The sequence below is a fragment of the Pristis pectinata genome, chromosome 2 (genome assembly GCF_009764475.1).
Source record: "Pristis pectinata isolate sPriPec2 chromosome 2, sPriPec2.1.pri, whole genome shotgun sequence".
NCBI classification, from domain to species: domain Eukaryota; kingdom Metazoa; phylum Chordata; class Chondrichthyes; order Rhinopristiformes; family Pristidae; genus Pristis; species Pristis pectinata.
The window spans coordinates 97429442-97451883 of record NC_067406.1 but is presented as its reverse complement, the minus strand read 5'-3'; the positions used below and the strand labels follow the sequence as shown (position 1 = coordinate 97451883).

Here is a 22442-nt window from a genome sequence, read left to right as displayed (position 1 = left end):
CCAGAGTTTTGTAGAGCTGCATCATTACCTTGTGACTATTTAACTCGATCCCACGATTTATGAAAGCTACCATCCCATAAACTTTCTTAACTACACTATCCACCTGTGAGGCAACTTTTAGAGATCTGTGGATATGAACCCCCAGGTCCCTCTGCTCCTCCATACTCGCCAGAATCCTGCCATTAACCTTGGACTCCGCCTTGGAGTTTGTCCTTCCAAAGTGTACCACCTCACACTTCTCCGGACTGAACTTCATCTGCCACTTCTCAGCCCAGCTCTGCATCCTATCAATATCCCTCTGCAATCTTCGACAGTCCTCCACACTATCCACAACACACCGACCTTTGTGTCGTCAGCAAACTTGCTAACCTACCCTTCTACCCCCTCATCTAAGTCATTAATAAATATCACGAAAAGTAGAGGTCCCAGAATCGATCCTTGTGGGACACCACAAGTCACAGCCCTCCAATCTGAATGCACTCCCTCCACCACAACCCTCTGCTTTCTACAGGCAAGCCAATTCTGAATTCACATGGCCAAGCCCCCCTGGATCCCATGCCCTCTGACCTTCTGAAGAAACCTACCATGTGGAACCTTGTCAAACTCCTTACTAAAATCCATGTAGACCACATCTACTGGACTACCGTCATCAATCTTCCTGGTCACCTCCTCAAAGAACCCTATCAGGCTTGTGAGGCAAGATCTTCCCTTCACAAAGCCATGCTTGCTGTCCCTAATCAGTCCATGATTCTCTAAATGCTCATAGATCCTACCTCTAAGAATCCTTTCCAACAGCTTGCCCACCACAGACATAAGGCTCACTGGTCTGTAATTCCCTGGACTATCCCTACTACCTTTTTTGAATAAGGGGACAACATTTGTCACCCTTCAATCCTCCGGTACCATTTCCGTGGACAATGAGGACTCAAAAATCCTAGCCAATGGTTCAGCAATCTCCTCCCTCGCCTTGTGGAGCAGCCTGGGGAATATTCCGTCAGGACCCGGGGACTTATCTGTCCTAATATTTCCTAACAGCTCCAACACATCCTCTCTCTTGATATCTAGATGCTCTAGAACATTATCCTTACCAACACTGTCCTCAGCGTCATCAAGGCCCCTCTCTTTGATGAATACTGAAGAGAAGTATTCATTGAGAACCTCACCCACTTCCACAGCTTCCAGGCACATCTTCCCACCTTTGTCTCTAATCGGTCCTACCTTTACTCTCGTCATCCTTCTGCTCTTCACGTATGTGAAAAAAGCCTTGGGATTCTCCTTAACTCTACTCACCAAGGCCTTTTCATGTCCCCTTCTTGCTCTCCTCAGCCCCTTCTTAAGTTCCCTCCTTGCTACCCTATATTACTCATGAGCCTATCTGATCCTTGCTGCCTACACCTTATGGATGCTGCCTTCTTCCTCCTAACTAGTTGTTCCACCTCTCTTGTCACCCATGGTTCCTTCACCCTGCCATTCTTTCTCTGCCTCACCAGGACAAATTTATCCCTAACATCCTGCAAGAGATCCCTGAACAATGACCACATCTCCATAGTACATTTCCTTTCAAAAATGTCATCCCAATTGACACTCTCAAGCTCTAGCTTCATAATTTGCCCTTCCCCAATTAAATATCTTCCTGTCCTCTTTGCTCCTATCCTTGTCCATGACAATGCTGAAGGTAATGGAGCAGTGGTCACTGTCCCCCAAATGCTCACCCACCAAGAGCTCTGTCACCTGACCCGGTTCATTACCTAATACTAGATCTAATGTGGCATTTCCTCTTGTCGGCCTGTCAACATACTGAGACAGGAATCCATCCTGGACACACTTAACAAACTCTGCCCCATCTAAACCTTTGGTACTAAGCAGGTGTCAATCAATATTTGGGAAGTTGAAGTCTCCCATGGTAATAACCCTGTTATTCTTGCACCTTTCCAAAATCTGCCTCCCAATCTGCTCCTCAGCATCCCTGCTGCTACCGGGGGGGGGGGGGGGGGGGGGCCTATAGAGTACTCCCAGTAGAGTAACTGCTCCTTTCTTGTTCCTAACTTCCACCCATACTGACTCTAGAGAGGATCCTTCTACATCATCCACCCTTTCTCCAGCTGTAATATTATCCCTGACCAGTAACGCCACCCTTCCTCCTCTTCTTCCCCCCTCCGTATCCCTTTTAAAACACTGAAATCCAGTGTTGATAGTGGAGAAGGTTATCATAGATTACAGAGGGATCTTGATCAGTTAGGGAAGTGGGCTGAGGAGTGGCAAATGCATTTCAATACAGATAAGTGTGAGGTGATCTATTTTGGAAAGTCAAACTCGCGTAGAACTTATACTAGGGCACTAGGGAGTGGAATGGAACAGAGGGACCAAGGAGTACAAGTGCATAGTTTGTTGAAAGTGGAGTCACAGGTAGACAGGGTGGTGAAAAAGGCATTTAACACGCTGGCCTTCATCAGTCAGGGCATTAAGGATAGGAATTGGGACATTATGTTGCAGTTGTATAAGTCGTTGGTGAGGCTGCACTTGGAGTGTACAATTTTGGACACCCTGTTATTGGAAAGACGTGGTTAAACTGGAAAGGGTGCAGAAAAGATTTACAAGGACGTTGCCAGGACTAGAGGGCCTGAGTTATAGGAAAAGGTTGGCCAGGCTAGGTCTTTATTCCTTGGAATGTAGGAGAATGATGGCAACCTTATAGAAATGTTTAAAATTCTGAGAAGCATAGATAAGGTGGATGATAACAGCCTTTTACCCAGGGTAGGGAAGTTCAAAATTAGGGGGTCTAGATTTAGGGTGAGAGGGGAAAGACTTAAAAGGGACCTGAGGGGCAACTTTTTCATGCAGAGGGTGGTGAGTATATGGAATGAGCTGCCAGAGGAAGTGGTTGAGGCAGGTACAATGGTATCATTTAAGAAGCACTTGGACAGCTACATGGAGGGCGGGGTTTAGAGGGATATGTACCGAATGCAGGAAATTGGAACAAGCTGGGTGGGCACTGTGATCGGCATGGACTTGTTGGGCTGAAGGGCCTGTGTCCGTGCTGTATTGATCAATGACTCTATAACAGCAGTGCGTAACAGCTACACAATGGCCCAGAGTTAATCATATAGATTACTCTGTCAGGACGATCCAAACCTGTGACCCTAACCACCAAGAAGGCAGCAGGCACGGGTGAACATTGTTGGTTCCCCCGCACACCCCTCCCCCCAAAGCTATATAGCATCCTGACTTTTATATTCATGCCCACTGGGTCTACTTCCCTTGTGCAAAACGATTGTGGGAATACTTTCAGCAGAAGGGTGCGGAAGATCAAGAAAGAAGGCTTACCACCACCTTTTCAAAGGCACATAAGGATAGCTGATAAATGCAAGCAATGCTAATAACCCAAAAAAATAATAAATTGAAAAGGATATTTGCTCCTCCCATTTATCCCAAGGCGATAGGACACATTTAAAGCCGTAGAGCCATTTTAGAGTCATTGAGGTTTACAGCATAGAATCGGGCCCTTTGGCCCACTCGTCTGTGCCAATCCTCATGCCTATCTTCACTAATCCCACTTGTCTGCATTAATTCCATATCCCTCTATGCCTTGCTCATACCTGTCCAGATGCCTGTTCAATATTTTTATTCCTGCCTCCACCACCTCCTCTGGCAGCTCATTCCAGATACCAACTACTCTTTGTGTGAAAGATTTTTTTGTGTGAAAGATTTACTCCTCAGATCTCCTTTAAACCTCCTCCCTCTAGTTTTAGACACCTCTACCATGGGGAACAGACATTAACTATCTACCTTATCCACACCTCTCATAATTTTACACACCTTTATCTTGTCACCTCTCAGTCTCCTTCACTCCAGGAAAAGTAGACCTAGCCTACCAATCTCTCCTGATACCTCAAGCCCTCCAGTCCAGGTAACCATAGAACCATAGAACAATACAGCACAATACAGGCCCTTTGGCCCTCCATGTTGTGCCGACCTTCAAACCACTCCTAAGACTATCTAACCCCTTCCTCCGACATATCCCTCTATCTTAAATTCCTCCATATGCTTACCTAACAATCTCTTGAACTTGACCAACATATCAGCCTCCACCACCACCCCAGGCAGCACATTCCATGCACCAACCACTCTCTGGGTGAAAAACCTCCCTCTGACGTCCCCCTTGAACTTCCCACCCTTTACTTTAAAGCCATGCCCTCTTGTATTGAGCATTGGTGCCCTGAGAAAGAGGCGCTGGCTGTCCACTCTATCTATTCCTCTTATTATTTTGTATACCTCTATCATGTCTCCCCTCATCCTCCTTCTCTCCGATGAGTAAAGCCCTAGCTCCTTTAGTCTCTCCTCATAATCCATACTCTCTAATCCAGGCAGCATCCTGGTAAATCTCCTCTGCACCTTCTCCAACGCCTCCACACCCTTCCTATAACGAGGCGACCAGAACTAGACACAGTACTCTAAGTGTGGTCACAATATCCTTATCCTTGATATTCACAATATCCTTGTGAATCTTTTCTGCACCCTTTCTAGCTTAACCATGTCCTTCTTATTCTGGTGATACATTAGATAACCTTCTTCCACGATAAAACCAATTTTGGTGTCATCTGCAAATTTACTAACCATGCCACCGACATTCTTATCCAAATCATTAATACAAATGATAAACAACAGAGGACCCAGCATTGATCCCTGCGGTACACAACTGGTCACAGACCTCCAATTTGAAAAAACAACCTCCACTACCACCCTCTCTATCCTACCACTAAGCCAATTTTGTATCCAATTTGCTAATTCACTCTGGACCTCATGAGTTCTAATCTTCCAGACCAGCCTACCATGTGGCATCATTACAAAGTCCATTTTACCTCAGATCCCCTCCAAACCTCTTACTCTTTCCTTAAACCTACACTGTCTGGTCTTAGGCACCTCTGCCATGGGGAAAACTTGATTACTAGCTACCCTATCGATGCCTTCAATAATTACACATCTATCAGAAACCCCCTCAGTCCCCTCTGCTCCAAGGAAAACAAACCTTGCCTATCCTGACTCTCCCTGTAACTGAAATGTTCCACCCCAGGAAACATCCTGGTGAATCTCCACCACACCCTCTCCAGTGCAATTACGTCCTTTCTATTGCATAGCGACCAGAACAACACATAATATTCCAATGTTTGACCAAGATCTTGCTGCTCTTGTATTTTATGCTATGGCGAATGAAGGCAAGCATCTTCCGCACCCTATCTAACTGTGATGCCACTGTCAGGGACCTTCTGACTTGTATACCTTTATTCCTTAATACTCCCTAAGGACTGATTGTTCATTGTATATGCCCTGCCCTTACTGCATCACCTCACCCTTATCAGGATTAAATTCCAATTTACCAGTTCATCAATATCATTCAATGTGACCTTTGTAAGCTATTTGTCACTTGCCATCAGATTTGGTGTGGTGTGGAGGCACATGTCGACCCAATTGGGTGGCAGGGTGTTGCAGCAATCAGTGCTACTGCCTCACATCTTGAGGGACCTGGGCTTTGATCCTAACCTTGGATGCTGTCTGTGTAGAGTTTGCATCATTTGAGTGAGTTTCTTCAAGGTATCCATTTTGCTCACCCATCCCATTTGTTGGTAGGTTAATTGGCTATTGCCCCTTGGTGTGAGTTAATTATAAAAAGGTTCAAAAGGAAGTCATGGGAATGTGTGAGAAAGTATTGCAGGGATACAGGGAAATAAGGAGAGGGGGAAATGGGACTAATGGGAATTCTCACTGGGAAGCAGCAGGTACCCAATGGGCTGAATGGTTTCCTTCTGTTTTGTTATATGTAAAAGGTAGTAAAAGAATAAGAACTAGGCAAGGATGGCTGGTTTTCTTTCCTAAGTTCTGTTATGGGTTGAAATTTAATGGGCTCTTATACTAATATCAGCAGGTTCATTTTGAAAAATAACTAGATATTTAAAAATTAAACATAAATTCTGAAATTATCATGCTCGGGTCTGATCTTGCACCTTGGATTAATTAGCACTCAGACTACCACAATAGTATCATACCCTGCAGTTCCCAATTGCTCAGAGCAGGTGTGAAGGGGTCACAAGAAGATAGGAGCAGGAGTAGGCCACTCAGCCCCTGAAGCCTGCCCTGCCATTCAATATGGTCACAGCTACTCTACGATGGCCTCAATTCCTCTTCTGTGCCAATTCCCCATAATGCTCAATTACTTGATCTTTCAAATATTTATCTATCTCCACCTCAATGATCTGGCCTCCACCACCCTCAAGGGCAGAGAATTCCAGACAATAAATTTCTATGCGCCTCAGTCTTAAATGACTGCCCCCTTATCTTGTAACTCGGTCCCCTTGTTTGTGATTTTCTCATTGGTGAAAACATCTCAACATCTATCCTGCCAAGCCCCTCTTAGGATCTTATTGTTTGAATAAGGTCACCCCTCACTTTTCTAAACTCCAGGGAATACAGACTCAAACTATCTAGCCTTTCTTGATTGGATAACCCTCTCATCCCAGGAATTAAACTGGAACTGGCCAGTCCTGATGTAGGGTTTTGACCCAAAACATCAATTCCTTTCCCTCCACAAATGCTGCTCAATCCGCCGAGTTCCTCCAGCAGATTGATTGTTACTCCAAATTTCAGAATCTTGTGTCTCTATTAGCTGGTGTCTCTCTTTTGGACTGCCTCCAATGCTACTTTATCCCTTTCTTTTTAGGTAAAGAGACCAAAACAGTGCACATTATTCCAGGTGGGGCCTCACCAACCACCTGTACAACTGTAAAAAACAAATTGTAAGTTTTAAAGTAAATTCAGGAAATACTCAGCAGGTCAGATGGCATCTGTGGAAAGAGAAAAAAAATAACTTTACAGATCTGAAATTCTCTTTTCACGGATGCTGACTGACCTGCTGAATATTTCCAGCATTTTCTGTTTTTATTTCAGAATTCCATCATCTTTAGTTCTTTTGATTTGCCAAATTTTATTGATCTTACTCAATGTTTTAATGAAGCTTTTCCCTTCCTAACTGGATGTCATTCTTCTTTTGAATTAACAAGCAATTTGACTCTTTTTCTAAAGGTGACAGTACAATTATGCAGCAGACCACTTTAAATCTTGAAGACTTTGATGGTCAAAATTAAACAGCAAAATGAATATTTACATTGTTCCATGACATAATATTCTCATGAATTACAATGACAGAGATAATGATAGTAATTGCACTGTAATTTGGTGTCTTGTGTAATCCATATGATGATCAGAAGCAGAAATGTGTAGGCTAATTTACTTAGGTGTTTTCTGCAGAGTGGGAATTTTTTCTTTACCTTACGAAATAATTTGTTGTCTTGTGTTCAGAATGTCATCAGCATCATGCATGTGCTCACTTATTTGTTTCGTTTTTGGAGCTGTGATCCAAAAATTTTACCATATTTCATTTCCACCTGAATACACAGTTAAAGAAACTGGAATTCAGCCAATTTTGATGCGCTAAGCAGATGCACTGGGGAGGGTGCAGAGGAGATTCACCAGGATGTTGCCTGGCATGGGACATTTCAATTATGAGGAGAGACCGGATGAGTTGGGTTTGTTTTCCTTGGAGTAGAGTAAGCTGATGGAATACTTGTTCAAGGTATTCAAAATTATGGGGCATAGATAAGGTGGATAGCAAGAAACTTTTCCCCATAACAGGTACATGGATAGGAAAGTTTTTTAAGAGGGATATAGGCCAAATGTGGCCAAATGGAACCAGCTTAGACAGACATCTTGGTCGGTATGGGCAGTTAGGCTGAAGGGCCTGTTTCTGTGCGGTATTACTCAATAACACCATAATGAGATGTCTAAACCAGAAGGCATAGGTTTATGGCGAGGAGTAAGAGCAGTAGAGGGGATCTGAGGAAATATTTTTTCACCTAGAGAATGGTTGCAATCTGGAACACACTGCTTGTGAAGATGGTGGAGGTAGGTACTCTCACAACATCTGGACAAGCACTTGAATTGTCAAGGTTATGAACCAAGTTTTGGTAAATGGGATAAGTGTAGATGGGTACTTGATGGTTGGTTTGGATGTGGTGGGCAAAAGGGCCTCTTTCTGTGCTGTATGACTTTTTGACAGTATGACACCAAACAAAAAATCAGAAGATTGGGAAGAAATGTGGGCCACTTGAGTGGTTTCCACCAATAATCATGGATAAAACTTCATCTGCATGCTTCTCGATGGCAACTGGATGAGAAGATCAAATCTGCCCTTGTTGCCATGTGAACTATGGGAAGGTGATCAGATCTTAAAGAACCTCCCTCCTTGACACTGACCAGCTGCAGAAAAGATTGCCATTGTGATGAGGTTAAACACAAGGAAGAACAGCAATTTCTGGTGTGTGCAATCACCTGTCCTGATTGAGTCCCATTCTGTGTTATCCTGAAGTGGCATGGGGCTACAGGCTGATCTGTCTGCCAGAGAATGCAGCATAATAAAAGTGCAGGAATCAAAACAAAGACGGTAATCTATGTGTTTAAGTATTGAACACTGAAAAATTAGTCTGAGAGATTGTGTGGGCGAAACATTGATGAAATACCGCGGACTGTTTAATACACATCTCTTTTCAGATCTGCTGTGGGGTTTGCTACTTGCTGTTTAGTGAATGAAGTTGTAGAATGCACTTTAAGCTCCAATATATATCACTAGTCACAGAAATGAAGCGAACCATCCTGGGTTAAAGTGATTTGCGCATAAAGAAGTGGGCAAATCCGTCATATTTTTAGGCAAATATCCCTCTACAAGGCATAGCATTTGAAAACATTTCTTCATAATAGTTCTTTGTAATTTTTTGATGTTAACGTTCAGAAGGAAATTTCATCATTAACTACATGCATTTTGACAAACTACTTTGCAAACTAATTCACATAGCTCTGTTTAAAATATTTTAGAATTATTTTTGATAAACCTGTACTGCTAAATTGAAATAGTAGTACCTTATTCCCATAACATTTAGTAAAATTATTGAGATTTATCGTATTTGTCCAGAATCTTCATAGGGTGGCTGATACATCAATTAAATTCAGTTTGAGGTTAGTATAAGGTGAAAGTAAAATTCTACTTATCAGTAGGCCATTTCTAGTGGAGGAATCCAATTCAGTCTTTATGTACAAGTCACAATAACCCACGATAGATCGCTCCATTTCAATGACTAGTGATATCTATCTATATTTAGTGTATCCTACAACCTCATTCATGAAAAAGCAATTAGCAAACCTAGGGGTACAAGTACATAGTTTCCTGAAAGTAGTGATGCAGGTAGACAAGGTGGCAAAGTAGGCATATGGCACGCTTGTCTTCATCGGATGGGGCAATGAGTATGAGAGTTGGATGTCACATTACAACTGTACGAGACGTTTGTGAGACTGCACCTGGAACATTCTTTGCAATTCTGGTTGCCATACTATAGGAAGGATGTGATTAAGCTAGGGAGGGTGCAGAAAAGATTCATAAGGACGTTGCCAGGACTGGAGGGGTTCAGTTATAAGGAGAGACTGAATAGGCTGGGGTGACATTGTAGAGGTTTATAAAATCATGAGGGGTAGAGATAAGGGATTGTCATCATCTTTTCCAAAGAGTAGGGGTGTCTAAAACTATAGAACATAGATTTAAGGTGAGGGGGGATATACTTGAAGGGAACCCAAGAGGCAAGTTTTTCACACAGAGGGTGGTGGGTATATAGAATGAGATACCAGAGGAACGTGGCTGAGGTGGGTACAATTATAATGTTTAAAGGACATTTGGACAGGTACATGGATAAAGAAGGTTTAGTGGGATAAGGGACACATGCAGGCAAATGGGATTAGCTCAGGTAGACAACTTGGTCAGCATGGATCAGCCGGGCTGAAGGGCCTGTTTCCATGCTGTATAACTCTATGACTCTAAATCCCATAGCAGGTTCTTTCTCTCTCCACAGATGCTTCATGAACTGCAGAATATTTATATTTTTATCTCATATTTTCAGCATTTTTGCTTTATATTAACCTCAATGATCAAAAAACATGTTTTAGCCCTCCTACACCATCTTCTTCTTGTCCCAATGTCCTCATCTTTTTCTGAAATTTGGCTGGATATGATTTTCCGATTCTTCCAGATGGCCATCTTTCCCAAGCAAGGAGGAGTGAGTTAGTATATTTCAGGATAGTTGCATAGAAGCCATCAATTTGAGCCCTATTCTGCTTTATGCAATACCTACAACAGGCATTACTGGATAATGACTATACATCTAGGCTGAAATTTTCCTCTCTCCTGATTTCTGAAAGTGATATTAGTGGCCAGCTTTTCTCATTTAGTATATCTGTTGCATAGGTTGAGAGCAGCACCAACCAAAAACTTACATCAGGTGTAATCTGATACAAGGGGTTAGATGAGCCTGCACAGAACCTCTTCATTAATTCTCTGAGGTTCTCTAGGTCACAAGGAAATCCCTTCAACTTTAATGCACAAACTGTGCAAACAAGCCATATTGTAGAAAGCTTGCTGATGATTGCTGGAGGGAGGGATCTTCTTCTTCTTCACAGCCAGCCCCTTAGGATTGAGGATGACTTATTTTCACTCCAAAGAGTTTCGTAGGTTCTGAGGTGGCTAATGAGGCCGATGTGGAAAATATAAGGCGTGCTGGATGGGTGGCAGTCATATCCGTTTTCCAACGGCAAGTTAAATATTTGCAAAGGGTAGCTAGGGGTTGGAGAAAAGAGAGGAGAGACACAGATAGAGATATAAACAGAGATGGAAAATGAGGTGAGAAGGCTACTCAGTTCAGCGGCTAGAGAACATGTAATGATTCAAACTGAGTCCTGACTTTCAATCAAAGGAGCTGAGTTTAAACTTGTTGTGTAGATGAGAGCAGGTTACTGGATTGCTTCCTCTCTCTTTGCCTCTATCTTCCTGTTCTCTTAGTCTTCCTTGCTCTCCCCCTTTGCTTCTCCTTCCCTCTCTCTCTTTCCCATCCCCTCTTCCTCTGTCTCTTAGCTTGCCAGCTCCCTCTCTCCCATCTGCTCCTGCTTCACAGCAGCAGGAGTTGGAGCCACTCTGATCTGTAGTTTTGGATGCTGGAAGGCCTTCTGCCTTCACTGACACACTTCAATTCAACGTGGGATGTTGAGACATTGGGAATGGAGGGTGGAGTAACCAACAGCATGGGGTAGCCCTCAGGCTGTTGGGGGGTGAGGCCAACCCAATAGTATCTGGTGACACTCGCTCCTACAAGTCTGCTGTTGGTCCTTTTCTCTGCTGAAATATTTCTTGAGTTACTGGGTAGATTTTTGGTTTAGATTTATATATTTGGTAGACTGACAATTTATCTATCAAATATTGCAAGTTCTCACTCACATGACATATTTCCCCATTATCTAGAGTAATAATTTTTGTAGTGGGAGTCCATACCTGGTTACCATCATTGTGTCAGAATCTTCCTTCTGTATTAGATGCTGGAAATATTCCTCTACAGCCTCGGCAGTCACTGCTTTCCGTAAGTAAGGATAATAGAGAGGGTGCCGAGCGATGACTCCTAGTTGCACAAAGTAATCATTGAAGGCCAATAAAAATAAACCTATGAGTTATACAGTGTCTCAGGTGATTATGAGGCCAGAAAATGCACATTCAGGAAATTCTGACTGACTGAACTTGGATTTAGAACATAGAACAGTACAGCACAGGAACAGGTCCTTTGACCCACAATGTTGTGCTGAACTAATTAAGCTAATTACACCTAATCCCTTTTGCCTGCATATGGTCCATATCCCTCCATTCTCTGCACATTCATGTGCCTATCTAAGAGCCCCGTAAACGCCTCTATCATATCTGCCACCACCACCACCCCTGGCAGCACATTCCAGGCACTCACCACTCTCTGTGTAAAAAACTTGCCCCACACATTTCCTTTGAACTTTCCCCCCCACCTTAAATGCATGCCGTCTAGTGTTGGACATTTCAATCCTGGGAAGAAAATACTGCATGTCTATCTATGCATCTCATAATTTTATAAACTTCTCCCTTCAGCCTCTGCTGCTCCAAAGAAAACAACCCTAGATTGTCCAACCTGATAAACCTCTTTGCACCCTCTCCAAAGTTTCCACGTCCTTCCTATAATGGGGCGACCAGAATTGAATAAAGCTGCAACATAACTTCCCAAGTCTAGAGCTCAGTGCCTCGACTAATAACGGCAAGCATGCCATACGCCTTCTTTACCACCCTATCAACTTGTGCAGCTACTGTCAGAGAGCTATGGACTTGGACCCCAACATCCCTCTGTATACCAACACTGATAAGGGTCTTGCCATTAACTGTGTACTGTCCCTTTACATTGATCTCCCAAAATGCAACACCTCACACCTCAGGGTGCAGAAGAGGTTTGCCAGGATGCTGCCTGGATTAGAGAGCATGTGCTATATGGAGAGGTTGGACAAACTTAGGTTGTTTTCTCTGGAGCGGCGGAGGCTGAGAGGATACCTGATAGAAGTTAATAAGATGATGAGAGTCATAGAGAGGGTAGACAGCCGGTGTCTTTTCCCCAGGGTCGAAATGTCTAATACCAGAGGGCATGCATTTAAGGTGAGAGGAGATAAGTTCAAAGGAGATGTGTGGGGCAAGTTTTTGTTTCCACAGAGAGTGGTGGGTGCCTGGAATGCACTGCCAGGGGTGGTGGTGGAGGCAAATACAATAGAGCTGTTTATGAGGCTCTTAGATAAGCACATGAATGTGCAGAGCATAGAAACATATGGACATTGTGTAGGCAGAAGGGACTAGTTTAGTTAGGTGTTTAATTACTAGTTCAATTAGTTCGGTACAACATTGTGGACTGAAGGGCCTGTTCCTGTGCTGTGCCGTTTTATGTTCTAGGTTCTATTCACAGGATTGTGAGTCTCTTTTAATGCTTGCTAATGTCAGGGACTTTCTTTTACTATCGCTTCAAGACCAGTGTGTCATAACTTTGTATGGATATATGAAAGTAACCAGTTACTTGAGTTGTCTGAGGATATAACAGAGTAAAACAGAGGCAAACTTGTAAAACCTGTAATGGATTTTCAGAGGCATTCGATAAGGTGACATAAATAGGCTGATGCACAACAAAAGTTCTCATGGGGGAAATGTGTTAATGAGGACTGAAGACTGGCTATCACATAGGAGACAGAGAGTTCCTTTTCAGACTGAAAGATGTAACTCATGAACTGCTCCAAGGATCACTTCTGGGTGTTTAATTATTTACTATTTATGCATGTGACACTGCATAATGCATTATTGTGGTCTGTGACCTAAACTGCTCAGTACAACTATGTGATGGGCATAATTACAGCCAGAAATGATTTCTAGAGCAATGTACTCTGGGTAAAATTGCATCTTTGTGCCATTTGCAAATAAAGAACTATCCATATATGATCCAATTTCCAGATTAAAGAGGAATGGGGCAAAGAACAAAAATGATATGCAACGAGAGACTCAGAGTCATGCCTGCAGATTGAATGGTGTTTTGTATCTAGTTTCCCTATTGATGTGGGAGTGATTGGAGAGTGGACCTCGGTGTGGCCGTTGGAATGTTGAAAGGGGTCTTAAAATCGTACCCAAAAGCTAGTTGTCTTTTTCATTTTTAATTAGTAACCAGAGTGCTTACTGATATGTTTATCAATAATCAGATTAGTAAACACTTCAACGTATTTTAAGGATTTTGGGACATCTTGAGGAAGTAAAATAACAGGAGAGGTCATTTTAGATGATGGGTCTGGCAAATGTGATCTGTTGCCATGGGCAACTGAATATTTTACTTTTCATGAGAGTGAAGGGAATCAATGAGGAGGGTAGTGGGAGACTGCCCCGGTGGTGAAAGGGGGCAGAATATAGGACACCATACTGGGGGGAATTACTTAGAAATTGTATATTCCAATAGCTTAAATTAGTCATGTAATAATGAGTTACCTATATTAGCAGTGTTGCCTTTGTCACCACTTCTGGTGTAAGCAAGTTCTTCTAATCGATAGCTGCAAGGCCCAGTAGGTAAATCTAAAAATTTAATCAGATAAAAGCAAGGGCCATAAGATAATGTAAAATGGAAAAAAGTAATAATTAAAAAGTTATCTTTTGTTATTCAAATCCATTTCAATATATAATACTCTCTTCATCAGTCAAGTTGTGGATTCAAAATTCCATATAAATGTAATCTATTAAAATAAGCAGAATTAAAGTGTAATAATTAAACTCATGACCTTTAAGAGACAAACAGATTTTTAGATATTCCATTAAGTTCAAAAATATTCTTTCAGTGCCGAAAACAGCAGGTCACAGGATTATCTTACAGGGACTAGCTATAATTTTTTTTTATTTACAGCGTGGTAACAGGCCCTTCTGGCCCAACGAGTCTGCGCCGCCCATTTTAAACCCAAATTAACCTACCTGTACGTCTTTGCAATGTGGGAGGAAACCGGAGCACCCAGAGGAAACCCACGCAGACGCGGGAGAATGTACAAACTCCTTACAGACAGCAATGGGAATCGAACCCCGATTGCTGGTGCTGTAATAGCGTCACGCTAACCGCTACGCTACCGTGCCCCCTAAGTGCTAAACGTCCAAAACTGGGTGCGTGAACTTATGTGTATTCAAGCAATTAATGATACCAGCACAAAAGAGCGCTAGTCAACAGCAAATGCTGGAAATCTTAAATAAAAACAGAAAATGCTGGAAATATACCACCTGTGGAATTAATGTTTCAGGTTGATGACTACTATCCTGGTGACTTTCCCCCATTGACCTGAAAATTAATTCTATTTCTCTCTCTACCAATGATGCCTGACCTGCTGTATTTCAACAGGATGGTGTTTAGGAGATTAAGACCATCATTTATAAACTTGGCTTTAATAATATTTCAATTAACTGCTGTGTTGTTATCAGGAAATATGAAAAGCCACCTGCAATGGTGAGGAAGGCTACATTCAAAGTTTTGGTTTATCCGTAAGCAGGCTGATGCCTGGGGATATTCATAAAACTTACTGTTTTTAATATTTGCCAGCTTGCCTATTCCCACTCTTCTTCAAAAATACATCTCTTTGAAGGAATTTATAGACTTTAAGCAATCATTCTTACAGTTGGACTGACAGTAAAGAGAATAACATGCACTGGATGGCACTGAAACTGTGCAGCACAGCAAGGACTTAAAATGGACAAACAAGAGCTTAAACATATGCAGAAAGAGTAACTCTTAATGATAATACAATTGTGGAATATTTTTACCATTCAATCTCGACCAATTAATTTACAATAGATGAAAATATTAAATGAGGAAATCTTCGGTGGTGAGGAGCTTTGGGACCCATGCCCATGCTCACCTTTTTCTTTTCAGGCAGGCTGCATTTTCTGTACATTATATTTTAAATTGCCCATCTACTGTAAAATTATTTTCTGAAAGAAACTGTTCTAAATTTGCATTTGAATGAATTGCTTCTACTATATTTCTACAGGGCCTCTTTCACTGAAATATTATTCACACAAATGAAATCCCATTCCCCCCCGAAAAAACTTCTGTTCCTAATTTTCTGGGCAAGATGAAATGCCACATCATGGATATATGGATAGATGGATAGAGAGATAGACAGACATTAAGCAAAATGCTCAAAATGAAATAAGAAAGTACCATTTTATTTTCTATTGACACAGAGATTTGAAATTGCTTTATGTACAGGTATTCCTTGATTTACAAATTTCAGTACAATGTCATTGATTCTTCAGAGTATATGCCTTCCATTTATGAAGTTATTAGTGATAGAACAAAAAGTGTGCCAACCTCCTGACATAATGCACTTCCTCTCACATCATTTTGACTTGGTTGGGATCCCTGTAATCCCCTTGTATTGTAACTCATCACAATTTATTTTGTACATCCTTCAAGGTGATTTCCAAAGTACCAAGGCATCTCCTTTAAGAAAACATGGTTAGTGTTAACCTGGATATAATTGGTAGAAGTTAGAAAAGTGATGTTTGGTGGACATCAGCTATTTGTTAATTCTTGTAGTTTCAACTGCGTGAACAATCCTCAACAATGTGGACAAAATAAAAGTGGCCCCCAAAATGCATTTAGTATTATGAAAGGCAGAGATATCACAGGAAAGAATGGGGTTCAATTCCAGCCGCTGTCTGTAAGGACTTTGTATGTTCTCCCCCTGTCTGTGCGGGTTTCCTCTGGGTGCTCCAGTTTCCTCCCACGTTCCAAAGACGTACGGGTTAGGAAGTCGTGGGCATGCTATGTTGGCGCCGGAAGCGTGGCGACTCTTGCGGGCTGCCCCCAGAATGTGCTACGCAAAAACTGCATTTCACTGTGTATTTTGATGTACATGTGACTAATAAAGAAACCTTATCTTATCTAAGATTATGCATGTGGATAGAAGATCAGAGTTGGTGGCATGTGCTCTTGAGTTTGACGATGATCCATATAAAAGCAAGATCCTCATTGTATGATGTGAAAGAATGTGAAGCTGGGGTTGAAAATGTCTAAATGTTTAATGCTAGGGCTGGGTAGTTTGAATGTTGCAAAAAACATACAAATACTAAATGTTCATTTTGCAGGAAGGCAGCTACTGCACAAAGGATTTTTGCCAACAATATTACATACTTGATCAAGCTCTAATTCAACAGCAACATCATCTGAACTGCCTTTCACCTTCCCCATTCTACCTTGACATGCAAAACCAGCATGATCACTTTTAACTCCATTAGGAGCAGGAGTAGATTATTCGAGCCTGCTCTACCATTCAATGAGAACTACCAATCCAATTGTAAAATCAATTCTACATTTCCATCTACTTTCTTAAACTTTCACTTATCTATCTCTGCCTTAAAAAAGATTCTGCTTCCATCATCCTTTGAGAAACAGAATTCTAAGCTCCCTGACAGAAAACATTTTGTTAAATGGGCAACCCTTTACTTTTAAATAGTGAACTCCAGTTCCACATTCTTCCCTAAGAGGATGCCTCCTCTCTGCATCCACCCTGCCAAGATTCCTCAGGTGAGTATTCTGAAAGAGTACATTATGATTGCTTTTATTCTCTTAATTTAAAATTTATTTGTTAATAAAATGATACTTCATTATTCCAGATACTTATATTAATGTATATTTAAGTGTTTACATTGTTTTGACTGAAATTTTTGATTCTGGTTAATAATTCCGATTAACAAATTTTGACATCATGAAAAGTTTCCCCACTTTGAAATAAAGGGAACTAGCTTAAAGTAGCTTTAAAATATACACCATCTAAAACACAGTTAAGAACAAATAACGCAAAAAATACAACCGCATATTTATATAAATGTATAAGTATTACTTGTGTAAAACAGATGAAATGTTATTCACGGCACCGTTTAGATCATCCTGCTCCTGTTCTGTATTTTCCTCTGAAGCAGGTAGATGTGGATAGTTAAAGTCTTCTTTTAAATGTTTCCATGTGCCTTCCATTCATAAATATATCAATCTGCGAAACAAGTAAATTTATCAGTTGTAACACTGGTGTAAGCCTGCATTTGGCCCTTATCTCTCTAAACCTTTCCCATCGATGAACCTATCCAAACTGTAACATACTGAGCACACAAAGGTCTTTGGGCAATCCCAGCAAGGAACTCTTCTCAAAGGCAGCATAGGTTAGAAAATTGCAGGTCCATAGACAAAATCAATCCAGTTACAAACTCACACGTTACAAGCCTGTGATTTTTTTTGAACCATGCTCCTGACAAATGTTAAATAATTTGATTTGAATGAGGAAACCACATGTATTATTTTGCAGGCAATTTATATCCTCTTGCTCCCTATCAATATCATCCTCACTGTTACACCTCCAAGCTTGGTGTTGGCTACAACCATTGAAATTTACACAGTATACCGTATCCAAGTTATTAATATATAACAAAAAATAGTAGCAGTCCGAGCACTTACCACTGGAGATACCACTGTGTACCACCCTTCAATCTCAATCTGAAAATCATTTATTAACCACTACTCTCTACCACTATCCATAAGATAATATTTTATCTAAATTGCCACTGATTCCTTCCCATGAGTAACTTGAATTTTAACTACTTAAGTGTTGAAAATATATACCACATTTGTTAGTTGGGGTACTACACTGAGATAGTGAGCTTTTATTAAAACCTCCATAGAACCATAAGAACACTACAGCACAGAAAAAATGAATATTGCTAGAATCTCCTTGCTAGAGTCCTCATACCCTAAAAAGGTTTAATTTTTAGAGCTTGTTGAAAAGACACACAACCATGTGCAATATTTGGAAACTCCCAGTGAAGATCACTTCATCCTGGGGCGCTGCAAGTTTTATGGCTGAAGGCCCACCTCTAGTGTGATGCTTTTTGAAGTAACATAAAAGGTTACAGAAATTTGAGTTACACAAATGTTATTTGCATTTGTTTTCTGCATTCCTTTGTACTGGTTACAGTGATGTTAGATGAAGTTTGCCAAAACATCCACTGCAATCAAGCAGAACACCAAGTCATGAAAATCGAAAGGTTAAACCCACAACCTTCTGACCTCAAGTTATAATATAATCTAACATTGTATATTAAATTAGAATTTATCATTGTGTAATACGTGGATCCTAGGTTTATATTACTCATATGATATAATTTCCAAAGCAAAATTTGGATAGGGTATATTAAAATGTATTATGACAGTTCCCTCTTACACTGTGGGGTCTTTCAGAATTTCTAATATTATTACCATACCGTAACATTCTGTTTTGGATGTAAAAAGAAGAATGGCTTCAGAACAGGAGACCTAGGAACAAAATAAAGGATAATTTAGAATAGGTTTCCATCAAATTATTAAAGTACAGTTAATGGAAAATATTTTTTTTTTGTTTCAAAATGTACAGCACTGTAGCATCAACAGAGCCACAAAGACCAGCTCTCCAATCACTACTCTGGACTGAGTTAGCTGGTTAGATGTTGGGCAATGATAACTGGTCTCAACATCCTTCAGACACGCAAGTTAGGAGATGGCTCATCAGGGGAAGACAGCAGTAGACAGGATCATGGCACCATGAGTGGCTCTGCTGCACAGGAGGGCTGGAAAAAGAGTGGCAGAGCTACTCCAGAGGGGACCCCATGGTAAAGGAGAATAGACATGAGCTTCTGTGGTCACAATACGAGACAGTTGGTGTGGTTGCCTCCCAGGTGCAAGCGTCAGGGATGTCTCGGAGCGGCTGCGGGGCATTCTGGAAAGGAAGGATGAACAGCCAGTTGTCGTGGTGCATGGAGGTACCAATGATACAGGAAAAAAACAGAATGAATCCTACAAGGTCAAATTTAGGGAGCTACGAGATAGATTAAAAAGTAAAGGACCTTAAAGGCAATAATCTCAGGATTACTACCTGAGTCATGTGCTAGCCAGAATAGGAATAGCAGCATAGTTAGGATGAATATGTGGCTTGAGCAATGGTGCAAGAGGGAGGGTTTCAGATTCCTCGGGCATTGGGAACTGGTTCTGGGGAGGTGGGACTAGTACAATCCGGACAGTCTACACCTGGGCAGGACTGGGATCAATGTCCTAGGGGGATTGTTTGCCAGTGCTGTTGGGGAGGGTTTAAACTAATAATGCAGGGGTATGGGAATCCATGCAGAAAGACAGAGGGAAGCAAGCAGAGACCAGAGCAAAAGTTAGAAAAGAGAAAAAGTAAGAGTGGAGTACAGAAAAGTCAAAAGCAAAGGACATAAAGGTCAAATTCTAAAAGGACAATGAGTGTAAGGGCACTTTATCTGAATGCCCGTAGTATTCGAAACAAGTTCAGTGAACTTGTGGCACAAATCAGTACAAAGGAAAGTGTTTGCAGGGTGGAGATGAGTGGGAATTAAATATCCAAGGGTATCAGGTTAATATGGAAGGATAGGCAGGAAGGTCAGGGAGGTGGGGTAGCTACCTTGCTTAAGAATGAGATCAAGGCAATAGTGAGAGACGATATATGATCTAAGGAGCAGAATGTTGAGTCCATCTGGGTACAGATTAAGAATAGTAAAGGGAAAAAAAAATCACTGGTGGGAGTTGTCTATAGGCCACCAAATAATAACATTACAGTGGCACAGACAATAAACTAAGAAATATTTGATGCATGTAAGAATGGAACGGCAGTTGTCATTGGGGAGTTTAACTTGCACATAGATTGGGCGAATCAAGTTGGTCGACAAAGTCTGAGGAGGACTTCATAGAAATGCATCCGTGATAGCTTTCTTGAACAGCATGTTAGTGAACCTTACAAGGTAAAATGCTATACTGTATCTTAGATCTGGTCCTGTGCAATGAGACAGGTAAAATTAACGATCTTGTAGTTAGGGATCACCTTTGAAAGAGTAATCATAGTATGATTGAATTACTCATACAAATGGAGTTTGCAACAGTTTGATCTAAAACCAGTGTATTATGCCAAAACAAGGGAGACTGCAATGGGATGAGGGAGGAGTTGGCTAGCATAGACTGGAAATGCAGGCTATATGGTGGGACAGTTGAGGAAAATTGGAAGACTTTCAAAGAGATTTTTCATGGTGGTCAACAAAAGTAAATTCCAGTTAAAAGCAAGGATAGTAAGGGTGGGGAGAGCCAGCCTTGGATAACTAAGGAAATAAATGAAGGCATCAAGCTAAAAGCTCATGGATACAAAGTCACCAAGAGTAGTGGGAAACTGGAAGACTGGGAAAACTTTAAGAAGCAACAAAGAACCACTAAGCAAGCAATAAGGAAAGGGAAGATAGATTATGAAAGTAAACTAGCACAAAATAATAAAAACAGATAGTAGAAGATTTTAGAATTGTATAAAGTGGTAAAGGGTGGCTAAAGTGAATATACAGTGGCATGCAAAAGGTTGGGCAACCCATGGTCAAAATTTCTGTTACTGGGAATAGCTAAGCGAGTAAAAAGATGACCTGATTTCCAAAAGGCATAAAGTTAAAGATTTCTTTAATTTTTAAGCAAGATTACTTTTTTATTTCCATCTTTTACAGGTTCAAAATAACAAAAAAGGAAAAGGGCCCAAAGCAAAAGTTTGGGCACCCTGCATGGTCAGTACTTAGTAACATCCCCTTTGGCAAGCATCACAGCTTGTAAACACTTTCTGTAGCCAGCTAAGAGTCTTTCAATTCTTGTTTAAGGGATTTTCGCCAATTCTTCCTTGCAAAAGGCTTCTAGTTCTGTGAGATTCTTGGGCTGTCTTGCATGCACTGCTCTTTTGAGGTCTATCCACAGATTTTCGATGATGTTTAGGTTGGGGGACTGTGAGGGCCATGGCAAAACCTTCAGCTTGTGTCTCTTGAGGTAGTCCATTGTGGATTTTGAGGTGTGTTTAGGATCGTTATCCTGTTGTAGAAGCCATCCTCTTTTCATCTTCAGCCTTTTTACAGATGGTGATGTTTGCTTCCAGAATTTGCTGGTATTTAATTGAATTCATTCTTCCCTCTACCAGTGAAATGTTCCCCGTGCCACTGGCTGCAACACAAGCCCAAACCATGATCGATCCACCCCCGTGCTTAACAGTTGGAGAGGTGTTCTTTTCATGAAATTCTGCACCCTTTTTTCTTCAAACTATCCTGCACCCTCACCACAAAATTCAGCGTCAGAAGTTTGCAAAGGAACATCAAACAAGCCTGATGCATTTTGGAAACAAGTCCTGTGGACTGATGAAGTTAAAATAGAACTGTTTGGCTGCAATGAGCAAAGGTATGTTTGGAGCAAAAAGGGTGCAGAATTTCATGAAAAGAACACCTCTCCCAACTGTTAAGCAGGGGGGTGGATCGATTATGCTTTGGGCTTGTGTTGCAGCCAGTGGAACGGGGAACATTTCACTGGTAGAGGGAAGAATGAATTCAATTAAATACCAGCAAATTCTGGAAGCAAACATCACACCGTCTGTAAAAAAGCTGAAGATGAAAAGAGGATGGCTTCTATAACAGGATAACGATCCAAAACACACCTCAAAATCCACAATGGACTACCTCAAGAGGCACAAGCTGAAGGTTTTGTCATGGCCGTCACAGTCCCCCAACCTAAACATCATCGAAAATCTGTGGATAAACCTCAAAAGAGCAGTGTATGCAAGACAGCCCAAGCATCTCACAGAACTAGAAGTCTTTTGTAAGGAAGAATTGGCGAAAATCCCCCAAACAAGAATTGAAAGACTCTTAGCTGGCTACAGAAAGCGATTACAAGCTGTGATACTTGCCAAAGGGGGTGTTACTAAGTACTGACCATGCAGGGTGCCCAAACCTTTGCTTTGGGCCCTTTTCCTTTTTTGTTATTTTGAACCTGTAAAACATAGAAATAAAAAAGTAATCTTGCTTAAAGTATTAAAGAAATGTATCATCTTTAACTTTATGCCTTTTGGAAATCAGGTCGTCTTTTACTCACTTAGCTATTCACAGTAAGAGAAATTTTGACCGGGGT

General features: G+C 41.3%; 1 protein-coding gene across 1 annotated transcript in view; it reads right to left on the bottom strand.

Annotated features, from left to right (window-relative positions):
* LOC127567418 (uncharacterized) overlaps nt 1-22442 on the bottom strand; it is a 180158-nt gene that overhangs the window by 13809 nt on the left and 143907 nt on the right. The window contains exons 15-18 of the mRNA XM_052010304.1: nt 18740-18791; nt 17366-17478; nt 13940-14023; nt 11414-11537 (exon numbers count right to left, since the gene is read on the bottom strand). Coding sequence (XP_051866264.1) covers nt 17425-17478; nt 18740-18791 — 106 coding nt within the window. The 3' untranslated portion in view covers nt 11414-11537; nt 13940-14023; nt 17366-17424. The remainder of the gene's footprint in view (nt 1-11413; nt 11538-13939; nt 14024-17365; nt 17479-18739; nt 18792-22442) is intronic.